The sequence below is a fragment of the Haliotis asinina genome, chromosome 12 (assembly GCF_037392515.1).
Source record: "Haliotis asinina isolate JCU_RB_2024 chromosome 12, JCU_Hal_asi_v2, whole genome shotgun sequence".
Taxonomy (NCBI): Eukaryota; Metazoa; Mollusca; class Gastropoda; order Lepetellida; family Haliotidae; genus Haliotis; species Haliotis asinina.
This window is the reverse complement of record NC_090291.1, coordinates 30,935,436-30,957,761: the sequence shown is the minus strand read 5'-3', so window position 1 is coordinate 30,957,761 and position 22,326 is coordinate 30,935,436. Positions and strand designations below refer to the sequence as shown.

The 22,326-nt window shown below is 37.8% G+C and overlaps 1 protein-coding gene across 1 annotated transcript; it reads left to right on the top strand.

Annotated features, from left to right (window-relative positions):
- Positions 1-2,279: 2,279 nt before the first annotated feature.
- Positions 2,280-22,248, top strand: LOC137257748 (NAD-dependent protein deacylase-like). Its single transcript, XM_067795168.1, has 9 exons — positions 2,280-2,777; positions 8,588-8,734; positions 10,224-10,322; positions 12,932-13,058; positions 13,679-13,766; positions 15,050-15,103; positions 17,650-17,773; positions 19,086-19,201; positions 19,648-22,248. Exons 1-9 carry the CDS (start codon positions 2,658-2,660, stop codon positions 19,718-19,720), a joined length of 948 nt encoding a protein of 315 aa, XP_067651269.1. The 5' UTR covers positions 2,280-2,657; the 3' UTR covers positions 19,721-22,248.
- The last annotated feature ends 78 nt before the right edge of the window (positions 22,249-22,326 follow it).

Sequence of the window (22,326 nt, the reverse complement as noted above, 5' to 3'; positions counted from 1 at the left end):
GTTACTGAAGATCAATTCTAACCTGGATCTTCACGGACGTTTCATCGAGCAAACGAGACTAATCATGAAACTTATAGGAACAACATCCTGCTGTTGCATAGGCGGGAATACACTTAAATCATGAGCTCAAATGGTTAGGGAAATTCTCCTCGGAATAGATACCACTTCAATCATCACTTCAACTGTTACAAAAGAGTTACAGTCAGTAATTTGTGTCATTTTACCTTGGAGAGAGTGAGCTGGGTTTTACCTTTCTTTTAGAAATTATTCTCGCAACGTCACATCGGAGATCACGCGAAATGGGTTTCACGCGTTGTAACCATCACAGGGGCTTGAATCACTTAGAAACAGTTTTAGAAAGACATGTAGGTGTAAGACCTTATACAGTATAGTAACCCCCCCCCCCTCTCTCTCTTTCTCTGTGTGTGTGTGTGTGTGTGTGTGTGTGTGTGTGTGTGTGTGTGTGTGTGTGTGTGTGTGTGTGTGTGTGTGTGTGTGTTGTTCATTGGTTGTGAGGGGGGCATAGGTTGATGTACCCTCGATGTTTTTGTTTTTTTTATGTTAAACAAACATCGAGCGCACATCAACCCATGAATGTTTTTTCCCGCAGATATGCATTGCGCGACCTAGTCACAACCGGTTGAGTCTACTTTTTGAAGGGGTGCACCTTTGTTAGTTGATTGTCAACGTGTCCGAATAGCCGAGATATGGTCGCCGTTTGACAAGTCGAGACGTCGCCAGCCATATCCTATACTTTCGTTGAAAAGAAGGTACAGATAGTAAAGCGTGACAACGAGAGTGACTCGGATTGTGACGTTTGGACATTGTAATGTTGGTAACCCAAACTAGATAGCATATGACTGTTCAAGTTCTGTTACGAATTCATGAATGCATGTTTGGCACGAACGCAAGATGAATAACTGCTCCCCTATTTGATGAAGTTAATTCGACCCGCCTTTGTGCCATTTGGCCTCCTGGTTCATACCACGGGGGCTTGTATTGCTAAAAATAAAACATCCTGGGTCCAACAAGCCTACACTGATACCCAGGATGTTTTATTTTCAGCAATACAAGCCCCTGTGGTTCATACATGTGTAGAATTGCTCAGGTCAAGCTGAACAGGCTGATAAAAGTCAACGCGGTGTAATTCCAATCCCTAATATTCACATGGAGTACATGTGTACGTTTTGTCAAAATTTATTTTTGGGAATGCGAGGCAAATCTTTTCGTAGCCATCGCTAGATTTTGCAGACGACACAGGAAAAACAGATTTTGCGTTTTAACACGTCCATCGATTTGCATTCGCGAAAAGTCGGTAATTTCCGTGAATCATGCGTGATTCCAATATGTTATTCAAGATTATAAAGTACTACCACGAAGTACCGAATGAGTTACCACTGAAATGTACCTCGATCGCTTGTAAGTTGGGCACTGACGGGTACTTGGTACAGTATATTTACAACTTGGGGGATTTCCCGACCCCGATGGTTTTACATTGTCTAAATAACAGAGGAGAAGTGTTCTCTCTGACATATATATACCGTCAATGATGGATTATTACAATGTAGGTGATCATCAATGGAGCTACATAACAATAACTGAAGAGCCCGTAAAATCAATTAAATGACAGTAACTATGAGTAGTTAATTTAACCCCACCACTTTGTCGGCTCAGAGGCCGTGCAGTAGAGCGTCTGCCTATGAATCTGAGAGCTGCAGTTCCCATCTCGCTAGGGAAAATATTTGTACTTTGAGTTTAATCTTGAATGATACATTTCAACTGATTTCAAAAACCCATACATGTCATTTGCATTCTGACATTCATATAAAGTTAGGAAAATCAGGGAAAATCTACAACTCTATAAAGGCTCCCTGTGTAAAGCATAAACCTGGGAAGTGGTGTCACTAACGAAAAGTAAAACCTGTCCCTCGAATCGAATAATTGAATATTCCCTTCAGAAGCTATACTCACATGGAATTTTATCTTATTGCCTCTGTTGTGATGCAGGTCTCGTTCCACATGTGCAGGTGAGGTTAATTATTGGCTGCGGTCATTTTTGACTGAAACAATTATGTTGTCATAGTTCGCCTTTGCTTATGTGTTTATGAACTAATCATCACTGAAAACTCCAGTTCTTTCTGCTTTGATGAAGTTTGTTTGTTTGTTTGTTTGTTGTTCAAGCTGTTTCATGAACTTGTGATTCATGGTTCATTTGTATATCCGAGCTCCTCACACATGGGTTTCATGAAAGTGTCACGCGCTGAGAAGGAGCTTGTGGCAGAACGTGCAAAGGGAGATAACTCTAATATATTTACCTCCACCTCGCATGCGATCAAACGGTAAACGATGGCTTATACATACCCGTCTTTGCCTAAATTCACTTTTGGTATGTTGGCAAATATTCGTGGACGTTTCAAGTAGATTGTTTGATCTTGTTTTGAATGCATCTTGCATGTGTCAAGGTAGAAACCATATAACTTGATGTAATAGTTTTAATGAAGACTATGCATGGTAGCCAAAGTCACCGGCAGTTCGAAAACCGCTTTCCAGCTTGTCGAAACTCTTTAAAAAATCTTTATGACCATGGACTATGAATATCCAAGTACTACATTATTGCTTGTGAGTGAATCATTTCTAAACAAGGAAGTCCCGGCTAAATGTTGTCCCAAAGATCCGGGTCACTGTGTGTTAGTCTAATAAGACTAGTCAACCCGTGGGCACGGACGACAGATTTCCTGGTGGGAAAGTGTTTGACAGTCACCATGGCAGGACGACAGGTATGAATACATTCATCTTTTGTTTTAAAGTTTCAAATATTTTATTATTCACAGATTCCTAAACGGGTGTCAACATTAGATCTTACATCAAAACTGTAGCCAACCCTCTAACGCCGACCCCTACAACCTTCGTAAGCCCATGAAGAAAGTTGTTTTGAGTTATGGATAGGCTAACTCGAGTCAAGGTGATCTCTTGAGTCAATGAACATTATTTATATGATTTAGTATGCTATGAGTCAATAAGACCATGTTTATCTGCAAGCATCTGTGAACATGTTTTGCATGTGTGTGACTAGTTATTTTGGGGGGGTTTGTCGCCAAAGTATCCAGTTATGGTTTTGTAAAATTTTACTATCATAATTATTGCTATTACTATTGTTCCTCTAATAAGCAGTAGGACTACATGTAATAAGCGCTGGGACTCTAATAAGCACTGGAGTAAAGCAGCTCACTAATCTTTACAGCAATTACTCCCAGTATGCACAATAAACACTGAGTCTCTAATAAGCAAGTAAGGGTAAGGTCTGGAAGTCTGTTGTTGAAAATATAAGAGCCTGGACACTTATTAGAGGAAATAAAGTATTTGTGGAAGTCACTGTGCCTGAGTGGGTTAGATCATAGGCGATTTATTTATTTATTTATTTATTTATTTGTTTGTTTGTTTGTTTGTTTGTTTGTTTGTTTGTTTATTTGCTGCAGATCAGATTTTCTCTGGGGATAATGCAAACCTTGCAACCAGTAGCTACAGGTGCACCACATTAATGTGGCTTTCCCATCCTTACAAGGTACCCATTCACATCTGGGTGGACTGGGACATGTTGTCACTGTACTTTGTCCAAGTTCAGTGCATGTTGCTGGTCATTTGCCAACTTGAGTGTGAATTTGAATGTCAGATGGTTCTTTACCTAACAGAAATAGAATCTATGTAATCCCAAAATGATCAAAATGTTACATCTGACCCTTATCCATAAGAGTAATTACTTTTCAGAATATTGGTTCATAAACTTATGAAACCCTGTAGAGTGGGAGAAAAATCATGAATGTGTTTTGAGAAATATATCTTATCAACATCAACAGAGACCATATATCCAGTATGAATGAGTGAGTGAGTGGGTGAGTGAGTTTAGTTTTACGCAGCACTCAGCAATATTCCAGCTATATGGCGGTGGTCTGTAAATAATCGAGTCTGGACCAGACAATCCAGTGATCAACAACATGAGCATCGATCTGTGCAATTGGGAACCGATGACATGTGTCAACCAAGTCAGCGAGTTTGACCACTCAATCCCGTTAGTCGCCTCTTACGACAAGCATAGTGGCCTTTTGTGGCAAGCATGGGTTGCTGAAGGCCTATTCTACCCCGGGACCTTCACACGTGCAGTATAAATGACAAAATATAAGTAAATAGTCATAAATAAGTAGTAAATAAGACATACAAAAAATACTGTGGAGCCCTGGGTAGAATGGCTCCAGGATTGTAGTAGATTTCTTTTAACAACAAATAAACAAAACGTGTGAATGATCAGTAAGCTCTTTGACTAACATTTAGAAGTGATACACATAAAGCTCCAAATTTTAAGGATATACTCTAAACTGTTGTTTCTCATATTACTGAAGTTCTTCATTTTTGTTTTTGTTGTGTTTTTATTGCAAAACAAAATATACCGGTCATGTACATGTCCATGTGGCTAGTAGTGATGTCCAATTATTTGAAATAATCGAAGATTGGTTGCAGTGACCAAACAACCAAGCCATTGATCACATTTTCTCAGAATCGAACATCTTTGAAACACTTGACAATGGAATCTATCATCAAAGTTGTCAGAGTCTGAAAACCTGTTTAATTCTTAGAAAACTTACTTCACTAACCAAAACGTCATGACTGAGTATTTCTTGAAGACTCAAGGAAATGTATGTTCATGATATATTAGTCATCACTTAAAAGTAGCAAGTTGCATCATCTTATACAATCTAGAATAACAACGTGGATAGGAAAATCTGAAAAATGATGCTAACCAATTGTTTTCAATGATTTTTTGTTGGTAATGAAGCAGTTGTTAATTGTGATATTTTAATGATTTTCCAACACTAGTGTCTTTGGATTCAGTTTCTTTTTTTGTGAAAAACAAATATACACATACAATGGCTTAGGACAGACAGCTGTTAAGGCTAGATTAATAAAAATTCTTGTCACTGGAAAAAACCCAGTCAAATTTAATACTTTTTTATCAAATTGCAGTACAGACATTTCTGTATGTATCAAACACTTTCTTGAAAATAGCAATGATATCTTGACAATAATATTGAATTCATTTAATAAGAAAATTTGATTGTAAAGAATTTTCCTTACACTTACTAATGTAACTACATGTATATTCTTTTATTACCAGGTAGAGATATTATTGAAGTTGACATCCATTAAAGTTTACTTCTGTCTGACTTTTATTGGACCGTTCATAAATATTTTGTCATTTTTTTAAACTTTGTTTATTAACTCCACATGACCTTGTGTATTTCAAAGGGAGTAACAAGCAGAAAGAAATTTTTGCAAGCTTTGTCTAGTAGGTTACTGTATCAACATCATGCTCACTGTGATGGAAAAGATTTACAGTTTGATATAAAAAAGTGCCAAATTGAAAGCTCTTCCTTGTCCTTTAAACTTCAAAGACTTCAATATCTAATGTGTTTCCTGCACAAAATGAATTGCAGTTTATACCTCAAATACGTCAGTAAAATTGATACTGTTGTAACTGCATTTGCTAGTTCATAACTATGCACATGATTATTTCAAATGCAAGTGCTGTGGTTGAAAAAGAAGTGCTTTTCTTTAATAATAGTTTCTTTTGCTTGTTTGGTGTTGAATGCCACACTCATTAATATTCCAGATATAAGACGTCTGTAAATAATTGTGATCAAGTGATCAACATTATGAGCATCAATCTGAATCTTACGACCAGCATGGTTTGCTGAAAACCAATTCAGACCCGGATGACTATCATGGGTTGAAAAGGAATTACTGTTCTATTATTTTTGAAGTTACACAGAGTTACCTGGCTGATGTCATTTGTTCATTGTGTAAATCACTGGTTTCTCTGGTCCATGCCCAGTAATGGTAGATCATATCCATTGAATAATGCTGAGTGCAGTGAAAAACAAACAGTCTGGCAAATGAAAAAAATTATATTCATCCTTTCAGCATTTAAACTCTGCATACAGAATTGCAGTATTAAACTGATGATGTCACATTTTATGATGTCACACTCTTTATGATGTCACACTTTATAATATACATAATCCTTGGTCTTTATTTACTTTCCAAGCAATGTCCATCACAAACCTTGGGGTTTTTGTTTGCTGTGGTTTAACACTGATAGTGGTCTGTAAGTAATCAAGTGTCGACAAGGCATCATAAGCATCTGTCAGCGCATCTGGGATACAATGACATTCATCAAAGTCAGCTAGCCTGACTACCCAACCACATTACTTGCCTCTTACAAAAAGTATACTTCATGGGACCACCATTATCAGCTTGGAAATTGCTGTGCAGCTGTAAAGAAAACAAACAATACATCCTGCATGCATTTTGTCTGTCCAGCTAACTGAACTGTTTGAGTAATTCTAGAGGTTGTAAGTCTGCAACCACGGAATCGTGGAATCCAGAGGGGACTGACTCATGCTACCTCCCCCCTCTTAAAATCATCATCAAGCACACTAGCCATAAATTAAAACCGTCACTTGTACCATTTTGAAGCATGAAAACGATATAAGTGGTTATACCGAAGCTTCGCTTGTATACAATAAAGAAGTTGTTTATCCACAAAGACTTGTCAATGTCATTACCCAAAAGAACTTTGAAATCATCGACAAAGAATGCAAGACTGGTGGGCCATGGGAAAGGCTTAATGTTGAAAGCTGAAGATTTAGGGTGCCTTTTTATGATCAGTATTCTAATCTAAAACTGCCAAATGGCTCAGATTTAGGGGATCTTTGTAATAGCCATTATGCAAGACTGATCAAATCCATATCCGTGTGGATTTCCTTGAAAACTACACTAGTCTGTTGTTAAAATTGACTTAGTGCATTGTTCACACAAGTTTAGTAGAAACAGTATCACGGATATATTGCAGTAGTGTTAATGGGAAGAAATACCACACTCCAGCTTGTCAAATACACTAGTCCATTTTTACTGTATCCATTCGCTGTGTACTGGATACACTTTTCTTGGCCACGTAAAGGGCTATATCTCTGCCCGTCTCAGTTTGAACTGAAAATTAACCATCACTGACCATTTCAAACTTAGCTAACAGGGTAGAATTGTTCCTCAGGAAATGGATTTTAGTAAAAACAGATTTGCTTACGATAGTATTACATGTTTTTCATCATCTGTTAATGTTTCAAACATCAGCCCAGTTTCTTTTTGTTGGGGAAACAAACCACAGATTTTTTTTGATGTTTTTAATTTACAGTAGTGTTTGAAAGGCCTATGTAAGAATTATTATATATTTATGTACACTATCATTGTACTCACCATTGAACTTTTATCTAAGTCATTTTAGCTGGATTGACCTGATTTATGTTGTTAAATATTTTGTTCAGTGAGTCAAACACAGCTGATTCATTGCGTGATGAATTGAAAGTTGTGTCCTTTTTCCAGTTTTTGCACCCCTTGAAACTGGGGTGGTGTTTTTGTGTAAGTGTGGCCAATTTGAATTTCAGAGCCCATGACTGGATGATAGCACAATTTTGTTGGTCCATGACAATTGAACTAGTATATATAATGACAGTGTTGAGGAAATCCAGCTCTCATGTTGACATGTTGTTTACTGGCTTAATATACAATAAATAAAAATGGCGTTATTGTGATGTTTTAAGCATGCATCATCAAAGGCTGGGGCAAACATGCTTTAACAAAGGCAAGCCTACATTATCTTTCTTGTGCTCTGTGGCACCAGGATAAGAATCCAACAACATATGTCTGCTGCTGGCTTTGGGTTGGAGAATATATCTCCTTCCCATCTTCTTTCTTCTCCTTGGCAAATAGTTAGGCCACACGTTGACCTAAAACTGACGTTTAAAATATCAGAAACTAATGAATTGTTGAATTTTGCTATCACAAGGGATAAATATTTTCATGTCAAAATAATGAAGGATCTTTTGAATGTTAATTATCATTTAATCATTCACATTTTAAAGGAAATAGAATTATTTGATAAATTTTGAATGATATGTTTGGTAAATGCAAAGTTGGTATTTTATACATGGTGGTCTGAAGTCACAACTGCATTGTTAGTGGCTGTACCCTCAAAGGGGGTTATAGTATCGTAAAATTATTGTCCACCTGAGAGGGTATATATGCAAGTCCCAAAACTTTCAAAGTCAAATTCGAACTAAGCAGTTTTTTATAAACAGTATTTTTTTCATTTTAAATTGGTTACATTTTCCTACAATCGCCAGCATCTGAGGGGATGGTGTAAATCCAACTAGGGTCCATGCAGGTAGCAAAAAGCCTATTTTAAAATTATGGCTTGTCCAAATTGTGCTGTTAGTTTTAACTTCATATACTAGTTTTATATTTGAATTGTGATGCTCTAGTTGTTTTACCGTACTTTGATGATGGGTTTCATAATATATACATATTCTTTATAATCATGTTTGTTCTTATCACAATATCCCCTGGCTTTAATACGTTAAATTATAACTCACTCACTCACTCTGTGGCACCACTGAAAAAAGACTACATTTCCATATAATCACTGCTGTTGTTGTTTTTATGCATCATAATGAAGACATTTTAAATATGTTCTTTTCAGCAACCAAGTTCAGACATGGCAGCATTTCGTAAGGATTTTGCCAAGGCGAAACACATAGTCGTGTTAACTGGGGCTGGTGTAAGTGCAGAGAGTGGGGTCCCCACATTCAGAGGAGCAGGAGGCTTTTGGAGGAAGTACCAAGCTCAGGTAGAAGCATTCCCTTTATCACAAAGTATTACAAATATATCCATCCTTTTATGATGAATATGTATCTTCATGCCATCTTTCAAGGTACCTTAGCAAAGATTTGAGTGAGTACGTTTAGTTTTGTGACAAAAGTGATGCTGCTGACATATTGGCATTTCTCTTCCAGGACCTAGCAATACCTGAAGCATTTCAGGAGAATCCTACACTGGTGTGGGAATTTTACTATAACAGACAAAAGTGATGCTGCTGACATATTGGCATTTCTCTTTCAGGACCTAGCAACACCTGAAGCATTTCAGAAGAATCCTTCACTGGTGTGGGAATTTTACTATAACAGACAAAAGTGATGCTGCTGACATACTGGCATTTCTCTTTCAGGACCTAGCAACACCTGAAGCATTTCAGGAGAATCCTTCACTGGTGTGGGAATTTTACTATAACAGACAAAAGTGATGCTGCTGACATATTGGCATTTCTCTTCCAGGACCTAGCAACACCTGAAGCATTTCAGGAGAATCTTTCACTGGTGTGGGAATTTTACTATAACAGACAAAAGTGATGCTGCTGACATACTGGCATTTCTCTTTCAGGACCTAGCAACACCTGAAGCATTTCAGGAGAATCCTTCACTGGTGTGGGAATTTTACTATAACAGACAAAAGTGATGCTGCTGACATATTGGCATTTCTCTTCCAGGACCTAGCAACACCTGAAGCATTTCAGGAGAATCCTTCACTGGTGTGGGAATTTTACTATAACAGACAAAAGTGATGCTGCTGACATATTGGCATTTCTCTTCCAGGACCTAGCAACACCTGAAGCATTTCAGGAGAATCCTTCACTGGTGTGGGAATTTTACTATAACAGACAAAAGTGATGCTGCTGACATATTGGCGTGTCTCTTTCAGGACCTAGCAACACCTGAAGCATTTCAGGAGAATCCTTCACTGGTGTGGGAATTTTACTATAACAGACAAAAGTGATGCTGCTGACATACTGGCATTTCTCTTTCAGGACCTAGCAACACCTGAAGCATTTCAGGAGAATCCTTCACTGGTGTGGGAATTTTACTATAACAGACAAAAGTGATGCTGCTGACATATTGGCATTTCTCTTCCAGGACCTAGCAACACCTGAAGCATTTCAGGAGAATCCTTCACTGGTGTGGGAATTTTACTGGTGTGGGAATTTTACTATAACAGACAAAAGTGATGCTGCTGACATATTGGCATTTCTCTTTCAGGACCTAGCAACACCTGAAGCATTTCAGGAGAATCCTTCACTGGTGTGGGAATTTTACTGGTGTGGGAATTTTACTATAACAGACAAAAGTGATGCTGCTGACATATTGGCATTTCTCTTTCAGGACTTAGCAACACCTGAAGCATTTCAGGAGAATCCTTCACTGGTGTGGGAATTTTACTGGTGTGGGAATTTTACTATAACAGACAAAAGTGATGCTGCTGACATATTGGCATTTCTCTTTCAGGACCTAGCAACACCTGAAGCATTTCAGGAGAATCCTTCACTGGTGTGGGAATTTTACCATTACAGACGAGAAGTAATGCTGAGCAAAAGCCCTAATGCGGTTAGTTCATGTTTTCTACATAAGCAAGTAACCCTAGCCCATTTTTTTCAATACTGTTAATTGTCTCTAAATTTGTGTAAAAGATTATAGTGGAAAGAATTGAAGGATAAAGACTGATTGCATGAAAAGGATTCATTTTATCACATTGGCTGCTACAAACAGAATCAGTGGCTTTTACTGGCAGTGTAATTTGATGAATGTTTAGAACTACATCCTGCATCATTAAATTCTCGTAATTTACTTGCATTTAAATATGTTTGTCAACTTCCATGGAACCAGGTCTACTTTGACATACCTTCGAGTGGTGTTGCTACTTACTGAAATAATCGAAAATTGGTTGCATTGACTAAAGGAGTAAGCAATTGATCATGTTTTTTCATAATCAAATATACACAATTTTGGGACAGTTGTTTGCATTAACAATATTTTTTACAAGGTTGGTTTGTTTTCTGTCATTAAGTTTATATTTCATAAGCGCTAAAAGCTTGTTCGATGTCATGACTGGATTTATCTAAAGACTCCAGGAAATTGATGCTTGTCACATACTAGTCATCAGTTAAAGATGTGGAATTTGCAAATGCATATTGTGAAATTTTCAGAGCACGCACAAAGAACTACATGTTGTTGTTTTTTATGTGAATTAATAAACATAAGAGGAAAATCTGATAAATGATGCTGACCAATTATTTTTGATCTGTTGTTTGGACCATACTCAATTTTGAGATTTTAACCAATTCCCGAAACTAGCCTGAGATGTAGAATTTTACACTCAAAGTCAAAACCACAGGCGTGACGAAGACTGTAGTAGCATCAGCGAGCCATGCCATCATGTCTTTTAAGATATGCTGTTTTGTGCCACAGAAGGACATCCACTGACAAGGTGTGGGACAGTCTTAGTAAATGCATTGCATAGTCAACATTTCATGTTAATACTTTCTTTTAATCACATTTTGGCAATAGCAAGTGGGAAGTGACAGTTCCTGTGCAGGAATTAATAGTAGTAGTAGGTGGAAGTAACTTGGGTATTGTTACTAATGTTTCAAGTGTGTTTGTGAATTTTGACAGGTCACTTATGCCTTGGTTATTGGAGACCCATGAAGATGCGGGGTAGAATGGGTCTCCAGCAACCCATGCTTGCACAAAAGAAGTGAGTGAGTGAGTTGAGGTTTAAGCCGCACCCAGCAATATTCCAGCTATACGGTGGCGGTCTGAAAATAATCGAATCTGGACTAGACTGTCCAGTGACTAACAACATGGGCATTGATCTGCACAATTGGGAACCAATGACATGTGTCAACCAAGTCAGCGAGTCTGACCACCCGATTCTGTTAGTCGCATCTTACGACAAGCATTATGCAGTCGCCTTTTGTGGCAAGCATGGGTTGTTGAAGGCCTATTCTACCCCGGGACCTTCACGGGTGCCACTGGAATATTGCTAATAGTGGCATAAATCTAGTGTCCCAAATGTGTCATGGGTGGAATATTTTTAAAAGGAGCTTAAGATTTTGTATACCCTGGCGATAAATGGGGATGCATTTTTGCAAGAATGTAGCCTGGCTGAAACATATATAGTGAACTCACGAGGCTGATTGCTGTCATATGTATCCGTTAATACAGCTCATGTAGAAGTTGTTATATCCCACGAAGCATTTTACAGGAGATGTGAAAATGGTCACACTTATCCATGCAATATGTCATTTTCACTGCAGGTCTTGAAAACCATGTAGTGATAATTGAGCGGAAATAAAGACACACAGATCTAGACAGGTCTGAGATGAATGGAAGCATTTGGACTCTTTGGATTTTGTGAAAAATTATCATGGTGACTTTTATGTAAATTAAATTTTGTGATCAGAGGCAATTATTATTTTAATCAAGGAAGGCTACACTCAAGTTGTGAGGTTTTTGATTAGTGAGAGCGAGTAGAGAAATGACGTTATGTAGCATGTTAATACAATGGTTTATTTGTTTGAACATTTAAATGCACACATTTACAAAATATGGGCAATATTTTACCATCTATATAATGCATAATAATGATAATCATGATTAGTAAGCTCTTGTTCCATATCTTTATAAGTTCATTTTATTTCTTTTGTCTGCAGTTTTATTTTTCATTTATTTTGAAAATTTGGTCACGGTTCTTTCAATTTCAGTGTTATTAAAAATCTGTTTGAGAGATTGAAGCTAGACTTGTCAGAAACAAAATAGATCTGGCTCTCCTTTCACAAATCAACCTTTACTAAGGTTAACCTTAACTCTTTAACCTTTAACACTTTAACCTAAATCTAAGGTAAACTTAGTGCAATGTTAAACAATGTGTTATGAGTGTGTATTTCCCGTGATTTGGGTTGTTATTAATTATCAGTCTAAGTAACCTTAGTCTCAGTGTATTTCGTTACACTACACCACACTTTGCTAATAATATTTGAATGTTTTAGACTTGTCTTTGTTCTGTTTTGCTGGTTCACAAGGGATTTCTTACACATTTTGTCTCGGCAAATTCTTAACCCTAACAAAAGGGAGTTAAGATTAACCTTAGTAATGGTTGCTTTGTGAGAGGAGCCCCTGGATTTTCAGTTCACTAAGCAAAACTTGTCCTTCCATAGGCTCACAAAGCGATAGCGGAATGCGAGAAGCGCCTTGCGTCACAGGGGCGTCGTGTGGTCGTCATAACACAGAACATCGATGAACTCCACCGAACCGCAGGGACACAGAATATACAAGAACTTCATGGTGGGTAATCCTTGAACCCTGGGTAATAGAATAATTTTTGGTTTATGGACTTAATTTCCATTTAACTGTGGTTCATAAAAATATTCGTGAATTTGTCTGACTTTCTTATTTCCAGAGTCCGAGAATTTATCTTTAATTGAAACATGCAGAACGTATACTGTTTTAAGAGCTGAATGCTGTTGAATCTGTATGTATTTATTTCAGAGAAGTAATTTTGAATTTTTTGCTGTTGCTGTTCTAAATGTTATTTCAGGTTTGCTGTTAAACTCTGGCTTAATATGTTACATGGCCGACCGGTCACCTTTGGTTCTTGTATCTGAGAATAGAACAGTACTGGGCAGTCATTGTATTAAGAAACTAGGTTATGCTCATAGTCGACATATGTTTCTAGATTGACATCACATTGACTTGCAATTGTGTAGATGAATGTTCATGATTGCAGTGACTGGTTGATCTGGTCCAGTTTCTGATACATACAGACTGACATCCCTAGCTGAACTATTACTGAGTTCAATATTAAACAACTGACAAATAAGAATGTGCAGGAAGTCAACTCTTACAAACAGCAATGGCTGCTGAAACTCAATTTTAGCCCAGGAATATCTTTTTTGTCAATTCAGGATCGTTATTCAAGACACGATGCACCAAATGTAGTGATGTGGCTGTAAATAGGGACAGCCCTATCTGTGAAAGCTTACGAGGCAAAGGGTGAGTTCTCCAGTTCTATGGTGAGAGACAGTATTACAAATACCAAACAATATGACCAAACCATTTTGACATTTCAGAGAATTACATCCTCCTTTTGATAGGATGAATCTGCTGTACCCATTCACTACCAAATCTTCATTACCAAAATGATTTCAACATCATCATCTTTATCACCAGAAAGCAGGATTTTCTTAAATTTAGAGCTCACTTAACACTGGGTATTATTCAGTAATGCATATCACAGTGTCCAAAATGTTTTGAAATTCACTTTTGCCTGCCACAGGGATTTAGTGGAACCAAAATAGTTCCTTCGTAAATAACAGTGAAATGAACCACTAGCAAAATTTTCATCAGATTGGACCCTTGTAGTTGGGGAAACGAGGGCCCCACACAGTTGTGTTACAAAAACTATAGTGAAATTCACATACACTTACAGGTCAATTAACTGTTGCAAGTATAATTTTCATAAATTTAGTTTTAGTTGGTTGAATTGCTTTCAGTACTTATCTACCAGCAGGGAAATCATCTTGGCTACTTACACATAATTTCCATTTTCCAATGATTATTAAGAAAACTACATTTATTAAAACAACCTGTATTAAACATGCCAATCAGGTTTAATGTAGCTGTCTATATGCGATAGATTAAAATTAAGTCGTTCTTATTTTGCTTAATCAGGTGTCATTCGATAACTGATAAGTTGAAAATTATGTATACATAGCTGAAGATGACTTCCAACGTGTTTGCAAAATATAAAAATTACTTCTCAATTTATGAAAATTACTCTTGCAGCAGCTGATTAACATGTAAGTCGTATGGAAATTTCACCAATGATGACTCACTTATGGCCAAGTACTGTACATCAGTGGCACATGGAAAGAAAAGGGACATAAGCTTGAATATTTTTCAAGAAAAGATTTCTTGCTATTTCTCACTATTTATTTCTTTGAGAATTTCATTGGTCAATCATGTTTCATACAAAAGCTGGCACTCTTGCTTTTGAATCTTAATAGGTATTTCTTTTTAGAAAAATATACATGTGACATTTACATGTGTAACGCAGTCTACCATTTTGATTAATTTCACTCATTAACACTCAAGTGGTTGTGCTTAATGTATATTACTTGGTTTTTTTAACTGTTAATTCATTTAGAAGTTGCAAAAAAAATGATTGATTAAACCCTGAATACTCTCCTGAAGTTTCACCGTATATTATTTGAATATTTTATCCTAGATAAAATTCTTGAATATTTGTGTGTCATTAGCTCTGTTTGAATTTTCAGTGCACCGGAGCCTGATGTGTCTGAAGCCCGAATACCTGTTGACCAGCTTCCTATGTAAGATGTTATGCAGGTTTCAGCTGCATGTATAAAGGGGAATAACTGTGAAGATCAGGGTTAAAACTTAACTTAAAGGGGCACTGATGCGGAGCGAATAATGCTTCTCGCCAACGGTCTAATTACGAAAGCAGACCGCAAATTGGTCAGCGCCCACTCCTTCGACCGTGACGGACAAAGGAACTGGGCTCCTGTCCATATTAGCAAAATTTCTTCACTTAAACAGTCAGGAGGCTGGATGCCCATCACATGCCATTTGTTTAAAAATATCCATGGTATTCCTTGTCTCATCGTAACCATATATCCCAGCAGTGTAGTTCTTTTCGGATGCTTGGATGGTATACTTACTGATCCAATTTGATCCTATTTCTGTGTTTTTAACCTCTATATTTAATCATGTTACATGAAAATATGATGTCTACAGGCACGTAGCAACCCATTTGTTTCAGTACGGAAGATTGCAAAGCTTTATATTTAGGTAGTTTTGAGTGTTGGTTGAGCTGTGATAGCAAATAGCATACGTAAATTTTGGTAGCTATGGTAGCTACAATGGTTTATTATTTATGATAATAAAACACACAGTTGATTTATTTGAATTCGTAAACAAAAAAACAATGACCTTGGCTTTGGTAGAGAAATCTGAAAATTGTCTTACGTGAAAAAAACTTATTTCACTTATTTACCAAAGTACACAGCAAATGCCTGTGTGTATTCCTTATGTAACGAAATTCCGTTGGTATCCTCAAAACAGTTTCGGCCCATAAGTGTTTTCAGGCTGCATGCGACACAGAGATTACATCTTCCTTGCTGTAACTCGCGTTTGATGGTGTAAACCTACACGTGTTATTTGTCATCATTCTCTTGATGGTCAATTCATGAATTTATAACAGGTATAATTAGTAGCAACACCACTTCGGTTACTCAACAAAGGTTCCCATTTGGCATTTCTCCTGTCTGGAGTAAATACTCAACATTATAAATTAAGGTCTGTATTGGCAAATGTATTGTATGTTATGTAATATGTGCATGTAAGTGATGCAAGAGGGTTTATCAGCTGAGTTACAAAAACAAACATCGATCAAAGGATTAACCGATAACACACTGATTGATTAATTACTTTTGTTCTTCTAGTGGATTTGTCAAAAGGCAGTGTGTGTAGATGACTACACCCTGTCGTAAAGTGTGAGTGCAAAAACAACATCCTCCCTTCAAAGAATTAACCACCCTTGCGTTGATTGATTGATTGCTCAATATTGGTCAACTAAATTACTTAGAATAGTGGACATCATACAATTAGTTGCCAGGTGTGCTATCTTGGGAGACCAATGAGAGGTTTATCTAGTTTTCACCAACGAAAGACGTGAAACGATGTGTTACTTCTTCGCAAATGAGACAGTTGTAAGACACGCGACACAGAGCAGGATTATTTACCAGCTGCAGATGAATGGAATACGATTTCTTTTACGTGGATATTGATGGATACATTCCTGAACAAGGTAGTAGCCTGACACTGTTGCTATAAAATTAGTCTGTTTCACGTTCATTGTTTGCATTTTGTTTTAATTTATTTGTTGTAGCATTCAACAGAATCTGTATGACAGAAAACACACACTAGATCGCGTATGTATGTGAAATAGGATCCATATTGGCAATCTATACAATGTATAAATGTTGCTGTTATGTTAGAAATTTACTATGAGTATAAGCAAATCGTGTGTTCTTTTATTAATTTTCAGAATCATACAAATATGACAATAAACTAATTAGGGTTATGAGACAAAATATAGAGACGTACATTGGCTTCGTTATTTTTCCGTCCTAATAGTTTTTTACCATTTCTACCACTGGAAGATGATTAACCTTCAAAGTGTTTCATTTGTTTTCATAATACATTTGTAATGAAGTACAATTGACTTCACCTCAGTTGATCTGTCTATAATTAAACTATCAATTGCGCTTACGGACTGCGCAGCAGAGGTCACGAACCAGTCACGAATTCTGGGATATCATCCGGGTACTCACGGGAGAAAAACAATAACAAAAGTTTACACCAGTCCACGGAAAATGCTCCGCATCAGTGCCCCTTTAACTTAAGGATACTTAACGACCTTCTGTGTAATACCATTTTTGTTAAACGAGTAAAAGCTTCCAACACAAATTGAAAGAAACTGCAGCTACAGTGTGAGAACTCCAAGTTTTCCTCGAGTCAAACGAGCAGCATTAGCATTGTGACGTCACAACTCTGAACCCTAATGATGTCATACATCTAGTGGTATGACACTAGAGTAATATTGCAGCAAAAATATTACATTGCAGTATCTTACATGGGTGTGTAATAAATGCAGGGTTATTGATCTGTATTAATAATATCGGACATGGTAAATATGAGTAAGCACTATGAAGATTATATGTACTTAACTAATGGTTTACAAGCCATCAACAGGATTAAGCTAATGTAATGATTTGCTCAGTCTGAAGCAATAGATGAAGGACTTGGTGTACAGGTGATGAATGGATTTAAGCTCTAGTGTTGTGCAATATTTCAGGTGTAAAAAGCCTGGGTGTGGGGGCCTACTGAGGCCACATGTGGTTTGGTTCGGAGAATCACTGAACAGGGATGTCCTGATGCAATCTGGAGAAGAGCTGGACAAGTGTGACCTTTGTCTGGTGGTAAGTTCTTGGAATCAGTACAGGTGATCAGTTATCTGTCAGTCCATGTAGTCAGTAAGTGAGGTCAGTTCATGTGGTCAGTCTTTCAGATCAGTCCAAGTGATCAGAGCATGAGATCACTCCATGGGAATAGTCATTGAGAACAGTCAATGAGATCGGTTCATGTGTTCAGTCTGTGAGATCTGCCCATGTGATCACTCTTTGAGATCTGCCCATGTGATCAGTCTGTGAGATCTGCCCATGTGATCAGTCTGTGAGATCTGCCCATGCAATCAGTCTGTGAGATCTGCCCATGTGATCAGTCTGTGAGATCTGCCCATGTGATCAGTCTGTGAGATCTGCACATGTGATCAGTCTGTGAGATCTGCCCATGCAATCAGTCTGTGAGATCTGCATATGTGATCAGTCTGTGAGATCTGCCCATGTGATCAGTCTGTGAGATCTGCCCATGCAATCAGTCTGTGAGATCTGCCCATGTGATCAGTCTGTGAGATCTGCCCATGTGATCAATCTGTGGGATCTGCCCATGTGATCAGTCAGTGAGATCTGCCCGTGTGATCACTCCATGTGATCAGTCAGTGAGATCAGTCTGTAGGATCAGTCAGTGAGATCAGTCAGGATGATCAGTGAGTGAGGTCAGTCTGTAGGATCAGTCAGTGAGATCAGTTTGTGGGGTCAGTCTTTGGGATCATTCAGTTAGATCAGTCAGGATGATCAGTCTGTGGATTAGTTAATGAGATCTGTTATTGTAATTCAGGTATATACAATACATCTTGTACATCTATCTTTAGTCAGTGATGAAGGGGCAAGAATTAGCCCAGAAATGTCATGTTATACAATAAAGAAGGAGAATTGGAATTGTGTTCCAGTATTAAAGAAGTTGTCATCCATATACAGTTATCCTAAAGAAGGAGAAGTCATCCATATATTCATCTTGTATATTCACCATTTATAAATGCCTCTGAAGAATCCCAACAGTGTGCATGTTGCTCATTCTTTCAGTCACAAGTTTGTCCAGACAGATTGCACCACTTACCATCTTTATTTATCAGCTTGAATATATCTGACTGTTGCATTTCATGTCAAAATCAATGAAATGATTGTTCTGTCTAACTGAGACTTCATATTTTAGGAGCTGTTAGGTAGCCAAGTTGTTTAAGCCCTTGCTTGTCACTCCATACATCTGGGTTCCACCATCAGTTCCACAAATGGGTACAATATGTTACGAAGGTTTCTGACTTTGTTCTTCCAGATATTTCGTACGTATTTCTAAAGGAACACCATATCACTCATACCTTTGCTCTCTCTGCAGGTTGGGACATCTTCGGTTGTGTATCCAGCAGCCATGTTTGCACCCCAGGTTGCTAGCAGGGGGGTACCAGTGGCGGAGTTCAACATGGAGAGTACCCCAGCAACATCGTCCTTTGGGTAGGTGCATGTACCCACTATCGTCCTCAATCAGAGTATCAAGTCTCCATTTTGTTGTGGAGACTGATGGGTAGCTTAGTGGTTAAGATTGCTTATCACACCAAAGCATTTGATTTCCAGATATACACAGTGTTTTAAGCCTATTTTGGTCTCCCCTGTTATGATATTTCACAATGTCAAGAACAGCTGTGTTCGTGACAGCTGTCATATACCTTAAATATTGCTAACAGCAGCTTAAAACCACTCACTCACTCACTTTGACTTCTCTATGAGAACTTGATCTAAATGCTCTTGTTGACTCTTTTAGGTGGTAGTGTAGCCTGGTGTTAACTGTGTTGGCTTATCATACCTCATTTCTGATATTCTCAACCCTGATATGACTGGAATATTGCAATTAAAGAAACTGCATAAAGCGCTCAACTCACTTGTACCATTGTTTTCCCCAGATACCATTTTGAGGGCCCTGCTGGGACGTTCGTACCCCAAGCTTTGGCAAGACATGAGAGTGAGCCAATGTAGAGGGAACAGACCTGGGCCTTCATGAACAGAAGATAACATAATGAACACATCTGGCAAAACAACCTTCTGATCTTATGGTCAAGGTCACTGTAAAAGGTCATAAGAAATGGATGTTGTTTTTACTGACATGATTTAAGGTATAATCAGTCTATTGACTCTTTTTGGAAATAATGTATAACTGGTGATGACTATGAATAATAGGTCACTGTGACCTAATTTTAAAAAGTAACATGTATTTATATCATATTTGGTTTATGTACCGGATTTCCCTTGGGGAATAAAATAAAAGTCAGATTCACTCTACAATCCCATGTCAGTTACTGGTATTGGTTCTTGATAATGTTTCATGTTGAACATTGAAATGGATAAACGTTCTATTTAATATGGGTTGAGGACTCTTTGTTTTATGAAATGTTCATGAAATGGTTGATGTTGATGAGGTTTTGATCACATGGCCAATATTCTTCACTATCCTGAAATTATTCCAGTAAGCTTGTTCAGCTACAGTATTAATCACCAAATCTAATGTGCTATATATTCTCAATGCTTTATTCGACCATGGAGTTTTTCTCTGCTGCTCATGGCAATCACATAGGCACATATACTGAGAGAAACAAATAAGGGAACACATGAAATTCAAGTGTTCATTTGATATTTTCCTGTTATAATCACCAGCTTTGAATAGCTAATGCTGTGGGAGAAATCTGTGAATAAATAAACACTGCCATCAAGCGGTGTTCCCTTATTTGTTTCCCTCAGCATATTTGAATATGAATGTATTCGCTTTGGTAAATGACAGTGTTTGTGTTATAAAATATGTGATACGGTTGTGAGTATGTACTACATGTAATTATTATGTGAAAATGACCTTTTTTGTGTTATGATTTTGGTCCCTGTCTATCTGTAAGTGAGATGGATGTGTTGTTATGGTTTTGTTTGAAATGCCAGTTTGTATAAACTATTATTGTATTTCTATCTTTGTTTTATGTAACAAATGATGTAAGACAATGAAGATCTGATGCTAAATAAAATTATGTCACAGTTGAATGTCCATGCATAATTAATTGTCCATTGGAGGAACTTACTGCAATTTAAGGGTAAAACGTTCATGTAATTTGCTGTTATGTGCCTATATATGCATAATGCAACATATGTTGTGGTGGCTGAGCGGGCTAGGTGGTTGACTTTGTGTGCTGGCGATCAGGTGCCTAACTCTGAGGGTGCGGGTTCGAATCCCGGATGGGACTCAACCAAAAAAAAGTATTAGAATTTGTACTTTACTAAGAAAGTGAAATCCCAAATATGACATATGTTGCATTTGACCACTGTCTAAGTGACATTGTGTAATCATATGCATAATGCACCGATGAAGAATTGATCTCTAATTGGGATACAATGATTAGGGTCAACCATGTCAATGAGTCTGAGCGCCCGATCCCATTAGTTGTCTCTTACGACATGGATACCTGGATGGAACAATTTTATCCCCAACCCACCCACTTCTATCCCCAACCCACCCTTTTTTCCATTTTCAGGTTTGCTGTGTGTGTAGATGTTAGGGTATTATTTCAGTTCAGTTATCCATGCTTGTCATAAGAGACGACTAACGGGATTGGGTTGACACGCTGACTTGGTTGACACAAGTCATTGATGCTCATGATTTTAATCATCAGATTGTCTGGTGCAGATTCGATTATGTACAAGACCCTGTCATGTAGCTGGAGTATTGCTGAGTGAGGCGTAAAACTAAACTCACTCATTTACTTGTATGCCAGTGCAAGTTGCCCTTTATAACTGGTCTTCAGCATCCGGTGTATGTCGTGTAAGGCAACTTGCATGATGGGTGTTCAAGATTATGGTCATGCTTATGATCGATGGTTGCCACAACTGCAACCTTAAAATTGTTCCTGAAATCTCATGAGACTGTACTGAAATATACGAAGCAGTTCTGCTTTGTCAATACCTGACAACCCATGAAGGTTCAGGTTAGAACATTGGCCTTCAGTGACCTTTGCTTGTGGTAAGGCAATTAGAAGGATCGCGATTCCCTCTGGTGGGGCTCGCTGTTATCTTGGTTGATACATGTCCTACTTGTGCAGATCGATGCTTATGCTGTTTATCACATGATTGTCTAGTCCAGACTTGAATATTTACAGACTGCCACCATATAACTGGACTATTGCTGAGTGATGTGTAAAACTAAACTCACTCAATGCCGGACATCATTACTGTGCTAGCCCAAAACTAATCTACAGTCCAACGGTAGTCAAAGGAACATGTTACGTGAAGATGCTTGTAAGAAACAACTATCAGGCTCGCTGACCTGGTTGACACATCTCATATTACCCATGTTAGTCCATGCTCATGATGTCAGTCACTGGACCCTCTGGTCAAGACTCAGTTATATACAGAGCTATAGCTGTGAGATTAATAGGTGCGACGTTATACAACAAACAAAAAAAACACACACTCCATTATGATCTGCTGACATATACTCAGAGAACAAATAAAGGAACAGGAAAATTCAAGTGATTCTTTGATATTTTCCAGTTTTCATCACCAGCTTTGAATATCTCTGTTGGAGGAAATCTGAGATTGAAACAAGG